Genomic DNA, 18,546 nt, shown 5'->3' with positions numbered 1-18,546 from the left:
AAAGCAAGGACTGGGGTCAGATGGATTGGAACTAGTGCTGTATACAATGGTATGATAAGGGAACATCATGTTGCTCTTGTCTGTTTACATAGTAGGTGCCACAACTTGACTTTTTTTGTCTTTAGCCTTGGTGCTTTGATCTTTCCGTATTTTGACTCCACAGGTGTGGTCCAGTTTACTTGATGGGGAAATGAGCATAAGAACAAACATTTTCCATTCATGATAACATCCATAGACAGCTGTTATTGGAAGAGACTAGGAATTTTTGACAAATTTCCCTGTTGGACAGGGTCTGTGGCTACACTCAGTATACCCCTAAACATGGTAATTGGATAGTAAAAGGTTTTCTAGTTCCATTGTTTATTGTCTAAATGCACTTGTGTTCAGAATTATTTCTTCAGTTCTCTTAGGTAAGTCCTCAACCAAATGAGGAAGAATTAGGCATTAGTTGTGCTAATGGTGCTCTGAACAGGGTTCAGGGCAGCAACAGCTACTTAAGTATTGTCTTCCTTGTTCATTTCTTAATCTGTTAATGAACTTTAGATTTTTCCTGAAACTAGGTTGAATCAGTTCCAAAATAACTTCTCAGGGACATATCCATTTCTTCCTAGTCTGCCTTTGGATTAAAGCACCAAGCAGAGACCTTATTTCCCTTTGCTGTATACTGTGATCCCTACTATGTTAATTCTTAAGAAACCAAAATATCACTGGAAGAAGGCTGGCAGAACACATGAATTATTTTCATTAAGGCAGATCAAGTGACATTGTTTTTTCTTGGTCATCACTTCACGGGTGAAGTAAAGCTTGAAGGCGCAGACGTTTGGTCTTGGTCTGCCATTCACTGGTTACGAGGTCTGGAGCAGGTAAGTCAACCTCCCTGGCCTTACTTTCCCTTTGTGTAATACAGAAATCATGGTAGCATGACTGTACAACACCAGCAATAGACTATGACAGCATTCCATGAGGTGGCAATATTTTGTAGTTCTTAACTATTAAATTTGTTCTCTTTACGGAACAGATTTCTAATAAAATGCTTAGTCATAAAATACATGGTTGGCCAGAGGTTCCCTATCCCTTGATTATAAGCAGGTGCTACTTTTTGGGATATTTATTTGAAATATTAATACTTTGGTACTCAATTGTTGATGTCCCATGGTGTATATTTTTACCTTTGGGATTATTAGTGGCCCAAGCAGGGAGGAATAGTCTATATAATTACTACCTCTTAACCTAACGCAATTGTTTTGTTCTTGGAGCAAGTGAATCTTCGTGGGAAGGAGTTTTCTACATGGATTTTTTTTTTTTAGCATTGTTTCTGTGCTATTCAAGTACTGATTCTAAGCACAGACTCAGGAAGATGGGCCATTGGAACAAGGCTTCTCCAGGAAGTTGGTTCTGTTTGGGTCTTGACCTTCCCTTCCTCTCAGACTAGCAGGCCTCTTCCCAATGAATACACATTTTGCCTGTTCTGTTTTTTGCCGTGTTTACCTTTTCTTGGTCCTATATAAGCAATAAAGCTGTTTTCTGTTCTTCACCTTTCTCAACCCCAAATTCTCTTCTATGCCTTAGGGTAAGGCTTTGATGGTTCTTCCAGCCCCCTTAAATATGGCTTAGGGTGGCTCTTCAAAACCTAAGATCTCTCATTTGCACTATTGGCCTTGGAACATATTTGTTTCTAATGTTCCTGCCAATCAGAGATCTATATATTAAACCCTAAAATAGGATTAAAAAAACAAGAGTTGGATAATTCACATTTATTGAATAATTGTTGTGATACAAGATGGAATTTCTGAATTCCCAATAAATAAACTTCACTTTTTGAACATTTGATCTCTTACTTTTTAGCACCAACAGGCTTCGTAACAGCCTGAAGTTAACCTGACAGTGGGTTGACAACCTTCCCCTGGTGGTCCTTCAACCTGCTTAATAATAAGTCCTTTGCTTCTTCAGTCATTCTCCCACGGGATGGCCTACTGCCCTCCTTTCTGTACAATCTGGGCAAACCGACTGGTGATAGCAAGAGTAGTGTCAATGAAGCGGTCCACGCAGCTAGAGAGACAATTTTCAGTGCGAGAGTCTAGGCGATTCCCTGGCTTCTCCACACATTTATCCCAACATAACTCCATGAAGTGATGCACCTAAGAAGAAAGAAAAATAGTAACCACTTGGGGTCTGCAGACAGGCCTAACTATGAATTTTCTTATTTCCTTCCCATTTTTCTCATTTTCTGTCACCTGACTGAACTATTCTTTGACTCTCTTTCCTCACTTCTAATTTGTCACCCATATGGCCCAACTCCTCATCCCTACATTGAAACAATCCTTTTATTCTCTCCTTTTCTATTTTTCTTAGTAATTAAAAAATATGTACTTTCCATCAAGTCACCCTAATGCATCAGTTTCTCTGTTAGCCACTGAGGGCACTCCCTTATTTAACACCCAACCCATCTGTTTCAATGAGGGCCACACACAGCATACTCAACTTGCCTCTCAATACTCCTCCCTAAAGATTTTCCACAGTTTAAATTATTACCTCCTTGAGAGCACTGCCTATTATTTTCTAATTGTGTCACTTCCTTAATCAGATAGAAAATCTCAGGCAGGATTAATACCTTCTTTTATATTTCCAAACTAGCACCAGTGTAAGCTGGGAGGCTATGGTACCAATTAATTCCCCCAAACCACTGCACTCATCTCATTCTAAACCTATTCTTAAGTAGTTCTTAACCTTTTTGGGGTCATGGACATATCTGAGAATCCGATGAAGGTTACGGGCCCAATCTACAGAAAAATGCACACACAGGCACAGAAAATGTGTGCACTTTAATAATGTTCAAAGATTTCTAACCAGGGTTCTTGCTACATACATTCAGCGAACTCTCCCCTTCCCCCCCACCCCCCCCACCCAACACGGGGGAATAGCCATTTACCAAGGGCTTAACTATTTTGGGACGCTGGGTCAATCCTTTCTGCGGTCCTAAAAGGTGACTATCACCTCCGTTTAAGAGGCACGGTTAAGTAATTAGGTTTAGGGTTAGTCATGCAGCTAGAAAGGGGCAACGCCGCGGATGGAACCCTTGTTCTAAACTAACAGTCTAGACCGACTACTTCAGATCCCACCTTGATCCAATAATGCTCTACTGCTCTATCGTTTTCCAATACATTATTGCATATGATCCTCGATATCCAGTGAGGCAGCGGGCGACTGCGAAACCAAGACTTACAGTGAACGGGCGTTTTGTCTAGGGGCACGTGACCTGTAAGGGGCAGAGGCAAGCTTAGAACCGGAATCTTCCGAAAGCCAGCCCAGAGAGCTCACCGCCAAGCTAGGCTCCCGTGCCTTTGTGTCACCCGAGCCTTTCTTCGCTTTACACCTTCTCTTTCCCCCCACTATAGGCTTGCTTAGAGGGTACCTGAGCACTACGGGTCACCAACGGCAGGACTGACTCGTTTGTTTTGTGAGCAGAACCGGGCGCAGCAGGCACGGAGCATAGGGCGGCCGCACCGCACCGCCACCGTTCAGAGCTCCGCGGGCGCCCGGAACCTGTACTTCACCCTCTTTTCTCTTCACACTGGTCCCTGTCCCCGCACCTGTGCAGTGAACTGCGCCTTCTGCTGTTCCGCCGCCACCAGGCGCTGCAACTCCGCTTCATCCGCCTCACCCAGGTCCGCCATTGCCTGCGTCGAGCTCGGGACCTTCCGACGAGCTGTGTGCGCATGTGCGGCGGGACCGAGCCAACCCCGACTTCCGGTTCACCCGGCGTTTTCCTTTTCCTGGTTTTCTTTCGTCGTCGCGGGGTGGATGTTGTCATATGACTGCTTCCGGGTTGCTGGATGACCTTGAGCCTTCCCGAGCGACATGGCGACTCTCTGGAGGCTGAGTGTCCTCTGCGGTGCCGGAGGTGGGCGAGGTGAGGATCCTGGCAGCCGGAGGTGCTTAGCACAACCTCCAGCCGGGGAAGGGAATGCGGTGAGGATTCGTGTGCTGGGCGGTGAGACCTTTTGAGCGGGGGTGGGGTGGGGTGGGGGCGGGGGTGTCCCTCCTCCTTCCCGTTGGCAGCTCTAGCTCCTGCCGAAACCACAGCATCACCAGCGTTGCCTGCGGGCCCAGATGTTTACCCGAGGGCATATCTCCCCTGCTCTGGGCTGATGTGGTGATGGGGGTAATTTGAAAGTTATAGTCTTGCAGAGGCTATTCACATGAGTTCTCTTTTTCTCCCCATTCTCTGTTTTTAGAGTGCTCCCTCCCTGAATTGCAAAAGAGTGTCAGGGTCTCACTCCCAATCTACGTCTTGCCTATTTCCCTTGGAGTTCAGTTAGATAATTACTGAAGTGGGCATTTGGGTTATACCAGGCACTGTATTATGGTTGGGTTACAAATGTGAAAAAACATAGTTCCAGCCCTCAAAGAGTTTTCGTTTTTGTAGAGAAAACACATATAAACATAATATAACATAAAGTAAAAACTGTGCAGTAAGTAAATTGTATGCCAGTCCAGAGGAGGAATATATTAGCTGTGTGTTTTGGAAGGATCACCCTGTCTGGGTTCTTGAAGGAGGTGTGCCTGATTTGAGTGTTGAGGGTAAGGAAGGCCACAGGAGGAAGGGCGTTACCGTTAGGGCTACTGGGATGAGCAAAAGAATGATGAAGGTGTAGAAACTGCTTGTTATGAGAGAAAATAAAACAAATCAGATATTAGAGTGTGAAGTTCAAGGTGAGGAATGAGATGGTTCTGGAAAGGTGAACTGAAATCAAATCACAGAAGAACTTGTCTTGATTTGGAGTATGCATTTTACTTCGTGTGAAGGGGAGCCCTTGAAAGGTTTGACATAGATTCGCAGTTTACATTGACCACTTTGGTAACAATGTGGTAGATGGCCGTCATGGGAAATGGGACAGGCTAAGACATAAGTCAGGGAGACGAGTTGAGACACTGTTGTAGCAGTGTTGGCAAGGATGGTGAGGTCCTGAACTTGGAAAGTTGTACATAAGAGAAGATTGTCTCAGGAAATGTTAGGAGATACATCAGTATGATTTGGCATTTGACTGAATTTAGAGGGAATGTCCTACATGACTTCCAGATTTCCGGGTAAGGTGAAAGAGTGGCTGGGATGTCCTTAAATAAAGTGGTAAGCATGTAGATGGGAGGCAAGTTTAAATGAGAAAGTGAGTTGAAGGGTGATTTTAGTTTTTGCCATGGTAAGTTTGAGGACTATGTGGGGTATCTCAGAGGAGAGGCCTTCCAGGCACTTAAACTTCTGAAACTCTGGAGAGCTATCAGGCCTGGGTATACAGAGTTGGGTTTCATCAGCTTAAAGGCACTAGAAGTTGAGTGGACAAAATGTCTAGGGGTGGGCATAGGAAGCAAGGAGAGCAATGGGCAGATGATGGAATCCTGGACAAACATTTAAGAGCGGCTGCAGAGGAGAGAATCAAAAGGAGGAGTAGAAGAGAGTTCTTTCAGAGAAGAGAAGGGAGGAGAGGCCACCAGTGCCACGTGATGCAGAAAGCCCAGTAAGATGAAGACTAAACAGTGCCTATTGGATGTGGCCACAGGAGACCATTGGTGACTTACTAAAGGAGCTTTGGTGGGGATAAAGACGAGTTTCAGAGTTGAAGAATGATAAGGAAATGAGGAAGTTGAGGTGATTTAGACAACACTTTAAAGAAGCATGTTTGGAAAGTGAAGAAAGGGAGCAGGGGAAGAGTGCATGGGCATTAGAGGACCTAGGATCAAGGGAAGGGTTAATTATATTACATCAGTTGAGGGAAAATGGTCAGTAGGAAGGAAGGAGAGGTTAAAGATACAGGAGAGAAATTACGTTTTATTGAGTGCTTATAACATTCTGGGAATTATGCTGAACATTTTACATATATTTTAAAATTTTCAACGGAGTATTATGAAGTAAGTACCAGTATTTTCATTTTACAAAAGAGAGGACATTGACTTGGAGAGCCTATTTAACTTAATTGCTCATCGTCTCACAGCAGTATTGGTAGGGTTGGGTGTACCTAGGTCTGCGTATTTTTAAACCAAGAGACAAGATCTAAAAGAGGACAGAAAGGGATGGGTTCAAGAGTGCAAGCAGAGAAATTGATCTTGAAAAGGAAGATGGTATTTCCCAAACTAGACTGAATTCCTTGAAGACAAAGACTTTCTCTTTTATCTCTCTTGCTCTAGTGCAGAGCATAATCTTGCATGTATTAAATGTTTGTTGGATGAATAGATGAATAAATGGGAGAAGAAAGGAGCTATAAGTTATTTTTTTTAATTAGTCAAAGTGAAGCCCTTTTATGTGAGTGTTCATTGATTTTTCAATATTTCCATGGCTACTTAGTCTAATCTCATAGCAACCCAGTGAAATAGATGCTATCCTCATTTTACAGATGAGTTGGTTATTCCCTGTTTGGGGTTAAATAGCTTGCCTGTGGTCATTTAGAAAGTCTGTCAATCCTGTTAAAGGAGAGGTGCTTATGATCCCCCTAATGTCTCTTTCCTTAGCTCTCTTCCTCCGAACCCCAGTGGTCAGACCGGCTCATGTCTCAGCATTTCTCCAGGACCGATCAACCCCAGGATGGTGTGGAATACAGCAAATTCACCTGTCACCCAGCCACCATTGTATGTCCATCTTCATCTGGGCTGATTATCATGCCTTTGGCAGGACTTGCTGTCTCTGAGAGGAATTCTTGTGTCCAGCTCTGTCGAATGAAGACCTAGCCTACACCTGGGCACACAATGCTAGCATGGTTGAATCATGCCATTTACACTCATATAGAAACTTCTGGTCTAAGTCTTCTTAAATTTTTTAAAAAGAAAATAGTTCTGTAGGAAGAGTCTATTCAATATAATTTAGTTACTTTTATTTATGTAGCTAATGGAGAGGAGCCAGATCCAAATAATTTGGAATAGTGGACAGTTTAAAAAATCATGCATATTTATAGCTGTAATTGACATGCTTATTTTTATTTAGGTTGATATTAAAATCATGGCATTTCTTGGATGAATACTGTTTAGGTATTATTAAATCTTAGAAAATCTGTAGGTGAATAACAAGTTAACTATATTTTCATTTTTAAAGTCTAGAAAGATCAGTATTTTACAGAGGAGACTTCTTTGGTTCTTAAGTCTACCAGTTATAATTGCATCTGAGTTATGAGTAATCAGGCAACTATAGTTTTCCTGCTTTTTATTTTTATTTTTATTTTTTATTTTTTTGCGATACGCGGGCCTCTCACTGCTGTGGCCTCTCCCGTTGCAGAGCACAGACTCCGGACGTGCAGGCCCAGCGGCCATGGCTCATGGGCCCAGCCGCTCTGTGGCATGTGGGATCCTCCCGGACCGGGGCACGAACCCGTGTCCCCTGCATCGGCAGGTGGACTCTCAACCACTGTGCCACCAGGGAAGCCCTTTCCTGCTTTTTAGAATTACGTTATCTTTGAAAAGTTTTTGTTTCTGAGCTTTGTTCAGTTAGATTTAGCAGAGTGTTTTTAACTTGGGGTGCATGGGACTAAGGGAAGGCCCCCAAAGTTGTATACACAGTCTTTATTTTATTTTTAAATAAATAAATAAATTTATTTTTATTTATTTGTGGCTGCATTGGGTCTTCGTTGCTGCACACAGGCTTTCTCTAGTTGCGGCGAGCAGGGGCTAGTCTTCATTGTGGTGTGCGGTCTTCTCCTTGCAGTGGCTTCTCTTGTGGAGCACGGGCTCTAGGCACATGGACTCAGTAGTTGTGGCTTGTGGGCTCTAGAGCGCCTGCTCAGTAGTTGTGGCGCCCGGCCTTAGTTGCTCTGCGGCATGTGGGATCTTCCTGGGCCAGGGCTCAAACCCGTGTCCCCTGCATTGGCAGGCAGATTCTTAACCAGTGCGCCACCAGGGAAGTCCCTACACAGTTGTTTTTTTTTTTAATTTTCTGGCCACGCTGCGTGGCATGTGGGATCTTAGTTCCCTGATCAGGGATCGAACCTGCGCCCCCTGCATTGGGAGTGCAGAGTCTTAAGCACTGGACTGCCAGGGAAGTCCCCCTACACAGTTTTTAATGTGTGTACCTATGTGCACTTTTCCAGGAAGTAGCTCCATCCTTTTATTAGATTCCCAATGGGGTACGTAACCAAAAAAAGGTAGAGGCTCTCAAAGAGATGTTTAAAGCCCATTTTATTTTCACTTGTTTAAAAGAAGTTTTCAGGGACTTCCCTGGTGGTCCAGTGGTTAGGAATCCACCTGCCAGTGCAGGGGACACGGGTTCGAGCCCTGGTCCAGGAAGATCCCGTATGCCGCGGAACAGCTGAGCCTGTGAGCCACAACTGCTGAAGCCTGTGCACCTAGAGTCCATGCTCCACAACAAGAGAAGCCACCGCAGTGTGAAGCCTGCGCACCGCAACGAAGAGTGGTCCCCGCTCACCGCAACTTGGATGAGAGGGCCCGTGCACAGCAATGAAAACCCAACGTAGCCAAAAATAAATAAATAAAAATAAATAAATTTATAAAAAATAAAATAAAAGAAGTTTTCATGTTCCATATCTATTTTTGGATATTTATAAGTAACGGGACAGAAGAAGAACGACGATCCTAAAAGTTGACATTAGAACTTTGCTTCTATCTATCTATCTATCTATCTATCTGTCTGTTTATTTATTTTTGGCTATGTTGGGTCTTTGTTGCTGCGGGTGGGCTTTCTCTAGTTGCAGCGAGCAGGGGCTACTCTTTGTTGCAGTGCGTGGGCTTCTCATTGCGGTGGCTTCTTATGTTGCGGAGCACAGGCTCTAGGCACGCGGGCTTCAGTAGTTGTGGCTCACAGGCTCTAGAGTGCAGGCTCAGTAGTTGTGGCGCACGGGCTTAGTTGCTCCTCAGCATGTGGGATCTTCCCAGACCAGGGCTCAAACCCATGTCTCCTGCATTGGCAGGCAGATTTTTAACCACTGCACCACCAGGGAAGCCCGAGAACTTTGCTTCTCTTTGAGTTGTCTGGTTTAATTTTCTTTTGGGAGGATTTTTAATATTACTTTACTTACCAAGATTAGGTGTAAACAAAAGAGTGATGTTTTAAAGGAATTCCATAGGTGTCACCAACTTATATTCATAAGGTATCTGTCTATTACACTGAAGTCCGACCTTGGTAATTCTGCAAAGATATTTTGTCCATCTTCTTGCCTATAAGCAAAGTGGATCTGTCTTCTAATTAATATATGTAGGCGTTGAGACACCCTGTGCTGAAAGACTTCAAAGAAAGGAGATTGCATCTCTCCCTTACCTTTATCTTACCCTGTTTATGCTCAGAGTTAAGTCTTCCACGCATTCTGTTTGCCATTATGTCAGTTTGGGTTATTTTGTGGCAAATACTGAGATGTGTGTTTCCCCCTGCAACTCTTATGAATCTCGTCCTTCCTTTCTACAGCTGGTTCCAAGGCTGCATCTCTCCACTGGACTGGTGAGAGGGTTGTCAGTGTTTTGCTCCTGGGCCTAATTCCAGCTGCTTATTTGAACCCTTGCTCTGCGGTGGACTACTCTCTGGCTGCAGCCCTCACTCTTCATAGTCACTGGCAAGTACAGCAGTCCTTTCAGTGTTACCTTGTCTGCTCAGTTTGTTTGCTGTGAGCTTGTCTCACTATTGCGTATGAGGGAGAAGTTGGTTGAGATACTGAAGATCTGAAGAGAATCTTAAAACATATAAGCTATTTATATGCCCAGATTTATGTATCCACATGCCTCTTTGATGTCTTCACTTTCATATCTGTACGCATTTTGAACACAGCATGTCATAAAACTGAGTTCCTGATCTTCCCCAGATCTCTTGCTCCAGTATTCTTGCCCATTTGAATTAATGACATTTCCATTCTTCTGTTTGTTCAAGCCCCAAACCTGGTCCTCATGCTTGATTCCAGAAGTAGTCTCCTAACTGGACTGTCTGTTCCCAACACAGCAGCCCCTGTGATCCTGTTAAAATATTAAGACAGGTCCATACACTCCTCGAAACCCTTCATTGTCTCCTAATCTTACTTAAACTAAAAGGCAGAGTTCTTACAGTGATTTACAGACTCTATATGGTCTTTCCCCCTCTTTCTTTCCTCATTTTCAATGATTTTCTGCCACATTCACACTGGCTTCCTTGCTAATTTTTTTTTTTTTTTTTTTTTGGTGGCCACTGTTGTGGCCTCTCCCATTGCGGAGCACAGGCTCCGGACATGCAGGGTCAGCGGCCGTGGCTCACGGGCCCAGCCGCTCCACGGCATGTGGGATCTTCCCGGACCGCGGCACGGACCCGCGTCCCCTGCATCGGCAGGCGGACTCTCAACCACTGCGCCACCAGGGAAGCCCCCTTGCTAATTCTTGAACACACCTGGGTCACTCCAGGCCTCAGGGCTCTACTCTTACTGTTACTTCTACTTGAAACTCTTCCTAGTTATATACTTGGCTTGTTGCCTCATTTCCTTCATATCTTAAATGTTACCTCTCAGTGAAGCCGTCTCTAACAACTTACTCAAAATTGCAGTGTCTCTCCCAACATTCCTTATCCCTCTCTGCTATCTTTATTGTCTCAGTAGCACTTATTTCATTCTAATATAGTTTATCATCTGTTTATTATCTTGTATATTTCTTGTCTCCCCTCACGAGAATGAATGCACAGATACAGAAAATCGTAAGAATCAAATCTATGGCTTAGTGAATTATTATAATAGTAATACCCCCCAGGTCAAGAAATAGACCTTTGCCACCTACTGCAAAAGCCTCTTCCTTGTGTTCTATCTCAGTCATAATGGTTCAACATCCCCCCACCAGAAACAATTTTATCCTGATTTTTATAGCAATCATTTTCTTACATTTCATCATAGTTTTATCACCCAAATGTGCATCACTAGACACTATAGTCCAGTTTTGCCCTTTTTAAACAAAGAAATGTAATAGGAGATTTGACTTGTTGTTGTATCTTTAGTGCCTAGGGCAGTATCTCACACATAGCACTAAGTAAATATTTGTCGAATGGATGAATTTCCAGTTTTTATTTATTTTACCCAGTGTAGTTTGTTAGACTTTCTAAGTTAATGAACCTTCTAGAAAGTTTGTTAGTAACAATTGGGTTCCTTAAGTTGTCCATTTTATGTTGTTTTGCAAGGACAATATGCTGTCATGGGTGCGGGAGGATTTTTTTGCATTGTTAGAACTGAAAGCACTTGGGGGAGTATCTTAACCAACCCTATTGTTTTACAGTTGTAGAAACTAAACCCCAGGGAAGTTAAGTAACTTGTCAGAATCATTTTCTAGCTAGTGTTAAAGGGGATTTTGCTTACCTAGTTTTCTAGGGTTGGTTAGAGTTACCCTTTAACCAGATAGACCTCTCACAATAAAAGATTCCAGTTGCATATGAAATACTAGCTCACAGCTACAGTAGGATTTCTCTGATGTGTGTTTCTTGAAAGGAGATCCATCAAAATCGGTGAAGAATCAGAATAAGCTAAATCTAGTCATACTTTTTTTTTTTTTTTGGCCGTGCTGTGTGGCGTATGGGATCTTAGTTCCCCAACCAGGGATTGAACCCGTGCCCCCTGCAGTGGAAGTGTGGAGTCTTAACCACTGGACCGCCAGGGAAGTCCTAAAGTCATACATTCTAAAAATTACGATTGATTTCTCCAGTTACCTTACTGATTCTCTCTTCCTTTTTCACACATACACAGAAAAGACTTGAAAGAATTGTCTATAATTGTGCACTAGTTCCTTAGCATCCAATCTTTTTTAACCCACATTAATTGGGCTTTTTATCCCAACTGTGTAACTGAAGTCGTTCTTATCAAAATCACTAAAGACCTTCATTTTTTCCAAATCCAGTTGTCCATTCTCTGTCCTCCACTTGAAACTCAGCAGCATTCAACTTAATCGACCATTCTCTCCTTAAGTAAATTTTCTTTGGCTTCCTAGATGCCATACTCACCTTGTTTTCTTCTACCTTACCAGCTGTACTTTCTCAGTCTCCTCTGTCAGCTCCTTTTCCTCTTGTCTGACCTCTGAATAATAAAGGTCTGACGTCCAGGCTCATTCTAGGCTTTCTTAAATTTCTCTGGCTACACACTTTTCCAAGGTGAGCTCAGATCAGACTTCTTTTCCTGAGCTGCAGACTTGTATTTCCAGTTGTCTGACCGACATATCCACTTGGATGTCTAATAGTCATCCCGAATTTAATATTGCCAAAAATCACTCTTTCCCCGCCCCCGAAATCTCTCTTGATTTCCCCTCAAAACCTCCTTCTCTCCCATTCTTCCCTAATTCAATTAAATCTTGTTGTTCAAGCCCAAAATCCTGGGAGTCATTCTAGGTATTACTTTTTGTCTTAACCCCACAGCCAGTCCATCAGCTCGTGTTAGTTCTCTCCTCAGAACATAATGTGAGCTAAGTTAAGCCAGCAGCCTTGCCTAGGCTACTCTGGCTGCTTCCTAACTAGGTTTCTATTTCTGTTCTTGCCACCCTTCTGCCTGCACTGTCCTTTCACCACATATAGCCAGAGTGACCTTTTTAAAAGGTAAAATTAACATTTATCCAAACAAGATATGCAAATGGAAAATAAGCACATGAAAAAATGCTCAACATTGTTTGTTATTAGAGAGGTGCAAATCAAAACCTCATTGAGATACCGCTTTACACCTTACACTTCATACCACTTTACACTGACTTTACACCTCATTGAGATACCACTTTACACTTTACACCACTTTACACTTTACCAGGATGGCTGTAATCAAAAAGATGGACAATAATGAGTGTTGAGAAGTTGGAGTCCTCATATATCTCTGCTGGGAATGTAAAACGTTGCGGCTACTTTGGAAAACATTTTGGCAGGTCTAACAAAAGTTATTATAACAAAGAGTTATAATATGAGTTAACAACAGAGAGTTGCTATATGACTTGACAATTTCACTTTTAGGTGTATACTTACCAGAATTGAAAACATGTGTCCCCACGCACACAAAAACTTGTACAATAATGTTCATAGCAGTGTTATTACTATATAATAGCCAAAAAGGCGAAACAGTCCAGATGTCTCTTAACTGATGAATAGCTAAACAAAATGTGATATGTTTTTACAAAGGAATATTATTTGATCATACAAAGATTAAAGTGCTGATCCATGGTACAACATGGCTAAACCTTGAAAACCTTATGCTGAGTGAAAGAAACTCAACACGAAAGGCCGCGTATTGTATGATTTCATTTATGAAAAATGTCCCGAGTTAGCAAATATGTAGAGACAGAAAACAAATTAGTGATTGGGTAATGGGCTAAAGGGTACAGGGTTTGTTTTTGATGAAAATGTTCTGGGATTAAACAGTGATGGTGTTGCACAACTCTGTGAGTATACTAAAAGCCACAGAATTGTTAATTTTATGGTACGTGAATTATATCTCAATAGAACTGTTACTTAAAAAGTAAAATTAGGTCACTCCTTACTTAGGTCACTCCCCACTTAAAGCACAGCTGTGGTTTCCCGTCGTATTTCGAGTAAAATTCAAACTCCTTGTTATGACCTTCAAGGCCCTGTGCGATCTGCCCCTGCCTTCTGGTCTCCCTGTTCTCCAGCCACATAACCTTTTTACGATTCCTCAGAGATGCCAAGGTCATTGTTAACTTTTGTTTGGGATGTTCTTTTCATTCAAGCCATCCTTTCTAAAATATTTCTTCATAGCACGTATGTACTTTTTCTTTCTCTTCACTAAAATGTTTGTTCCATAAGGGCAGGAATGCTGTCTTATTTGCTGTACTCTCAACATCCGTAACAGATTCTGGCACATAATATCTGCTTAATAAATTCTTTTTCAATTAATGAAAAACTCTGTAGGCCATTTGTTTGGGTTTAAAAATAAAAAACAAAATCTTATAAATAGAGTAGGAATTAGTTACTGTCTTTGATATCAACGACTCGAAAATTGAATCTGAAGGATAGGAAGGTGTCTTTATTATATTGTTAGGGTACATTCGATTCCTTCATTTTGGTTTATGATTTTTGTTACCATGAGCTGCATTTTGACCTTGACTGATTATTTTTTTTGCAACCAAGTTAACCAAATAGCCTTCTAACGCCACTTGTGGTTTTTCATTTGTACTGTGATTTTTTTTTTCTTTAGGGGCATTGGACAAGTTGTTACTGACTATGTTCGAGGGGCTGCGTTGCAGAAAGCTGCCAAGGCAGGCTTTTTGGTGCTCTCGGCGTTCACCTTTGCTGGGCTTTGTTATTTCAACTATCATGATGTGGGCATCTGCAAAGCTGTGGCTATGCTGTGGAAGCTCTGACCCTTTAGACTTGACACCTTGAGAATTGCTTGTACACCTCCTTGCCTCTGCTCTGTCATGCCATTTCAACTCACAATAAGAAGGAAATAACAGATTAGTCCGCTGGTAAACCTCTTCTCCTAATCAGCCAGTTATTTTTAGAGTTTAATCTTTGAAGAAAGATTTGAGAGAAATTGTATCCAAGAAATTGTGAGACTGAGTTTTGTATTCTGGAGAGTTAATGGGGTGTCTCACAGCTTCTCAGAAGACTCACAATATAACTAAACATTATATATGAGCCTTTGCCTGTTCATTTATCAGACTCTTAAAGGGAATTCAGCTTTATTACTCTCAATATTTGATCAAACTTCTGTATTTGTCCTAGGATGATAGAGAAAGGGAACGACTGTTAATTCATAAGTAAAAACTTTGCAGAAAATTAGGCAGTGTTTCGTTTTTGTAAACATCCCCCCCTCTGTTCAGTCGATACCAGTTACTGGTGGTTACGTGTCCTAGGGAGATTTGAAAATTAGAAATGCTGAGTTTTCACATTACTGATTTCTAAATCCTAGGAAGAAGAGCCTGGAGAGTTTCTGAATATAGAGAAGTTTCATGTAGGGAAGAGGTCCCTTTAAAGATGTTTCAAATTGTTACAGGTTCTAAATGGAGACTTAATCCTCAAATGTGTTTATTTTACTTGTCCTAAAATAATCTGTTCACAAATATAAAATTATAAGTAATAAGTTGTTGTTTTCCCACTGTGGGAATCTCTAATGTGAAAATGTATTCTATGAAGGTAAAGTTTTTTTAAAAATAAAAATGCTGTATAATAAAAATTTATTCTACTCTTTTATGTCTTAATTGTCCATAGTTTTATTCAGTAGAACTGGTTGTCTATTGCATCTATAGCACGAAAACAGGACTGAGTGTTTAAATTTCCTTCTGAGTTTAGCAGTTAGGTAAATCAGACACAAAGTGCTGTAATACAGAAAAGACTTACAGGTAATAGGCAGAAATATACTGAGTATAAGTAGTTTGGTATGAGGAAAGTAATAAGATTAAGTAGTAGGAATTAGAATTAGGTCCAAATTATGGTGTTCTGTGGTTGCCAGCCTTTATATTCAAATTTTATACTGTGTGCAGTTAGTCTGGTCTTAAGGGATGAGTGTAATGCGTGATGGTTTCATCTAGCAATGTAGATGGTATGGGAGTTGGTGCATTTCACTCACTGAGGGCCTTACTGGATAGCTGAGGCAAGCTATCGAAGGGGAGCTGGCTAGAAGGGTAAGTGTTCATGCTGGAGGTTAAAGATAAGGTCCCCTTAATGTGCTTACGGCCTTGTAGGATATGTATTAAGGGTTTAGGAAGAGGTGGTTAATTCTGTTTTGGGGCAGGTTAAAGGTTCCAGAAGGGGGTGATGCCTGAGTAGCAGTGGTTCACCAAGGAGTCATGGTGGTGGGCCAGTCCGCCTTGGCAGGGAGGTGTATTTTATTACTGACTTGGTTTAGAATTGGTGGTTCATTACGATGATAAAAAGTGGACTGACCTGGGCTTCCCTGGTGGCGCAGTGGTTGAGAGTCCGCCTGCCGATGCAGGGGACACGGGTTCGTGCCCCGGTCCGGGAAGATCCCACGTGCCGTGCAGCGGCTGGGCCCGTGGGCCATGGCCGCTGGGCCTGCGCGTCCGGAGCCTGTGCTCCGCAACGGGAGAGGCCACAACAGTGAGAGGCCCGCGTACTGCAAAAAAAAAAAAAAAAAAAAAGTGGACTGACCTTTAGTCAGTTTCGTTATTGTTTTAAAATTCTCTATAGACAGTGATCCCCCTTAGAGTCATTCCTCTCCACCCCCCACTGCCCCCCATCCCCCCACCCCCAGTGCACCATTGCTGTAAAATGGAATGGGGAAATGGATTTTTCCATAGAGTCGCTATCACCGATACCATCAAATCGTAGTTTGGCTTTGGAAGGATGTCTAATGCCGATAAGCTTCATTAGATCGTGATTGAATGTTAGAGTGGAGGCTGGTTAGAGTGGACCTGCCCCACGTCCTGGTCAGTTTTGTAATTAGGTTGGAGCTGAGCTGTCACTGGAAAATCAATGGGTTGCTGTGAGTTGCTGGAGCAGCAGCGAAGATGAGGCAGGGGCTACCAGCAATAAGAGGTTTCTGAGGTTAGGCAGGACATGATCAGAATTGTGCTTCAGAAGGAATTTAGGCAGCATTAGGAAGGTTGATGAACTAGAGGCAGAAGGATGTATAAGAAGATAGATGTAGAAGACAGTGACAGTGGAAAGTAGGAGTCAATTTCAAAAGGTGTTGTAGAAGTCAACATTCATTTGGTAGGTATTAAGTACCTTGTGTAATTGGCACTGTGCCAGGCACTGTGGCTAAAGAGGTAGGAATTTCTCTCCCCTTAGAAAGAATTCATAGTCTAATTGGGGCAACAGATAAATGATTGCAGTACAGTGTAATAAGTGCGAGAATAGTTAAGCACATTGAGCAGTGATGTAACAAAGGGTACAGGAAGAATTTACTTGCAACTTTCATGGGAGACAAGTCTTGACCTGGATTCTGAAAGATAAGGAGCTGATACGAGGCCAGGGAAGCTGGGGTGAGGTGTGAGGAGGCTAGAGGATGGTAGATAGATCAGGCAGAAGATTGCACGTGATTCGGTACGATTGCAACGTAGAGAGGGACTGATTGTAGAGGACCTTCTATGCCGTGGTAAGTAATTGAGAGAATTGAGTCACTGAAGGTTGTTAATTATGCAAATGACATGGTCTGATGTTTATTTTTATTTTTAAAATAAATTTATTTGTTTATTTTCGGCTGCGTTGGGTCTTCGCTGCTGTGCACGGGCTTTTCTCAAGCGAGGGCTACTCTTCGTTGCGGTGCACAGGCTTCTCATTGTGGTGGCTTCTCTTGTTGCGGGGGCTCTAGGCGCGCGGGCTTCAGTAGTTGTGGCTCGCAGGCTCTAGAGCACAGGCTCAGTAGTTGTGACACACAGGCTTAGTTGCTCCGTGGCATATGGGATCTTCCCGGACCAGGACTCGAACCCGTGTCCCCTGCATTGGCAGGCGGATTCTCAACCACTGCGCCACCAGGGAAGCCCCAGATGTTTATTTTAAATAGGTTATGCTGGCAGCTGTGCACAGTGTGGATTTGAAGGAGGAAGCAGGTTATTTCAGTGATCCAGAAAAGCAATTATGAATTCTGAAGGCAGTAGTAGTGAGGATGAAAATAAATTCAAGAGATATCTAGAACTTAGAATCAATAAGTTATACGGGGGTATGAAAGATCGAGAGAGGAGGGAGGCTAGCTCAATTTTTTTGTTGTAAAAAATGAAAAAGGGGAAGTAGTGTCATTAATTTTTGAAGGAAAATTAGATATGGTAGTGGAGGGTTAGGTCACTACAAAAGTTTTGGATTTTTGAGATATCCAGGAAGAGAGAATTTGTAGACTTGGATTTTTTGTCAGTATGACAGACTAAATTTTAGGAATTACTTTGCTATGACGCACCAAAGAATGTTAAACAACAAGAGTAACTTTTAAAACGTGGCTGAACTTGCTTAGAGTTTAACAGCTGTTGAACAATACTGAAATTACTCTTTATCATGAAGGGGAGGTATGGCAACTAGATTTAGATTGGAGTAGCACTCAATAGTTATAAAGGAAGCAGACAATGAAATAATATTATAGAAGGTAGCTTATGTGGTTCCTACTTTTGAGTAAGCATCACTAAAACACAAGTCTGTCTTTCATGTCAACAAGAATGGTTTAGCATAGTTAGGGATGTCCAAAGTTAAGAGGTTAATGTAAGATAGGTTATTAAAGAAAGAAAAGTCCCACTGAACATCTGTATCCCATAGCAGAGCTCTTGGATATTCTAAAGTCAGTTCATGGGACTTCCCTGGTGGCTCAGTGGTTAAGAATCTGCCTGCCAGTGCAGGGTACATGGGTTCAATCCCTGGTCCGGGAAGATCCCACATGCCGCGGAGCAACTAAGCCCACGCACCACAACTACTGAACCTATGCTCTAGAGCCTGCGTGCCACAACTGCTGAGCCCGAGTGCCACAACTACTGAAGCCCGCGCGCCTAGACCCCTTGCTCCACAACAGGAGAAGCCACCGCAATGAGAAGCCTGTGCAGCGCAATGAAGAGTAACCCCTGCTCGCCACAACTAGAGAAAGCCTGTGCACAGCAATGAAGACCCAATGCAGGCAAAAATAAATTAATTAATTAATAAAAAACAAATAAAGTCAGCTCATATAGTGTTTTAGCTAATCAAAGTATGAA

At 42.4% G+C, this 18,546-nt stretch overlaps 2 protein-coding genes across 3 annotated transcripts; one reads left to right on the top strand and one right to left on the bottom strand.

Moving 5' to 3' along the window:
- Positions 1-1,739: 1,739 nt before the first annotated feature.
- On the bottom strand, positions 1,740-3,698 carry TIMM8B (translocase of inner mitochondrial membrane 8 homolog B). Its single transcript, XM_079709229.1, has 2 exons — positions 3,591-3,698; positions 1,740-2,138 (listed from the first exon to the last, which is right to left on the bottom strand). Exons 1-2 carry the CDS (start codon positions 3,672-3,674, stop codon positions 1,971-1,973), a joined length of 252 nt encoding a protein of 83 aa, XP_079565355.1. The 5' UTR covers positions 3,675-3,698; the 3' UTR covers positions 1,740-1,970.
- Positions 3,699-3,858: 160 nt separating this feature from the next.
- Positions 3,859-14,274, top strand: SDHD (succinate dehydrogenase complex subunit D; the record flags this gene model as incomplete). 2 transcript variants are annotated; one of them, XM_079709540.1, is made up of 4 exons in its annotated part: positions 3,859-3,910; positions 6,502-6,618; positions 9,395-9,539; positions 14,109-14,274. In XM_079709540.1, 4 exons carry the CDS (start codon positions 3,859-3,861, stop codon positions 14,272-14,274), a joined length of 480 nt encoding a protein of 159 aa, XP_079565666.1. The 2 variants fall into 2 exon arrangements, with proteins under 2 accessions (XP_079565666.1, XP_079565667.1); XM_079709541.1 differs by lacking the exon at positions 6,502-6,618.
- Positions 14,275-18,546: the final 4,272 nt, after the last annotated feature.

This window comes from Hyperoodon ampullatus, assembly GCF_949752795.1.
Source record: "Hyperoodon ampullatus genome assembly, chromosome: 7".
Classification (NCBI taxonomy): Eukaryota; Metazoa; Chordata; class Mammalia; order Artiodactyla; family Ziphiidae; genus Hyperoodon; species Hyperoodon ampullatus.
Note: the sequence above shows the minus strand (reverse complement) of the source record. Positions and strands in the feature narration are given on the sequence as shown.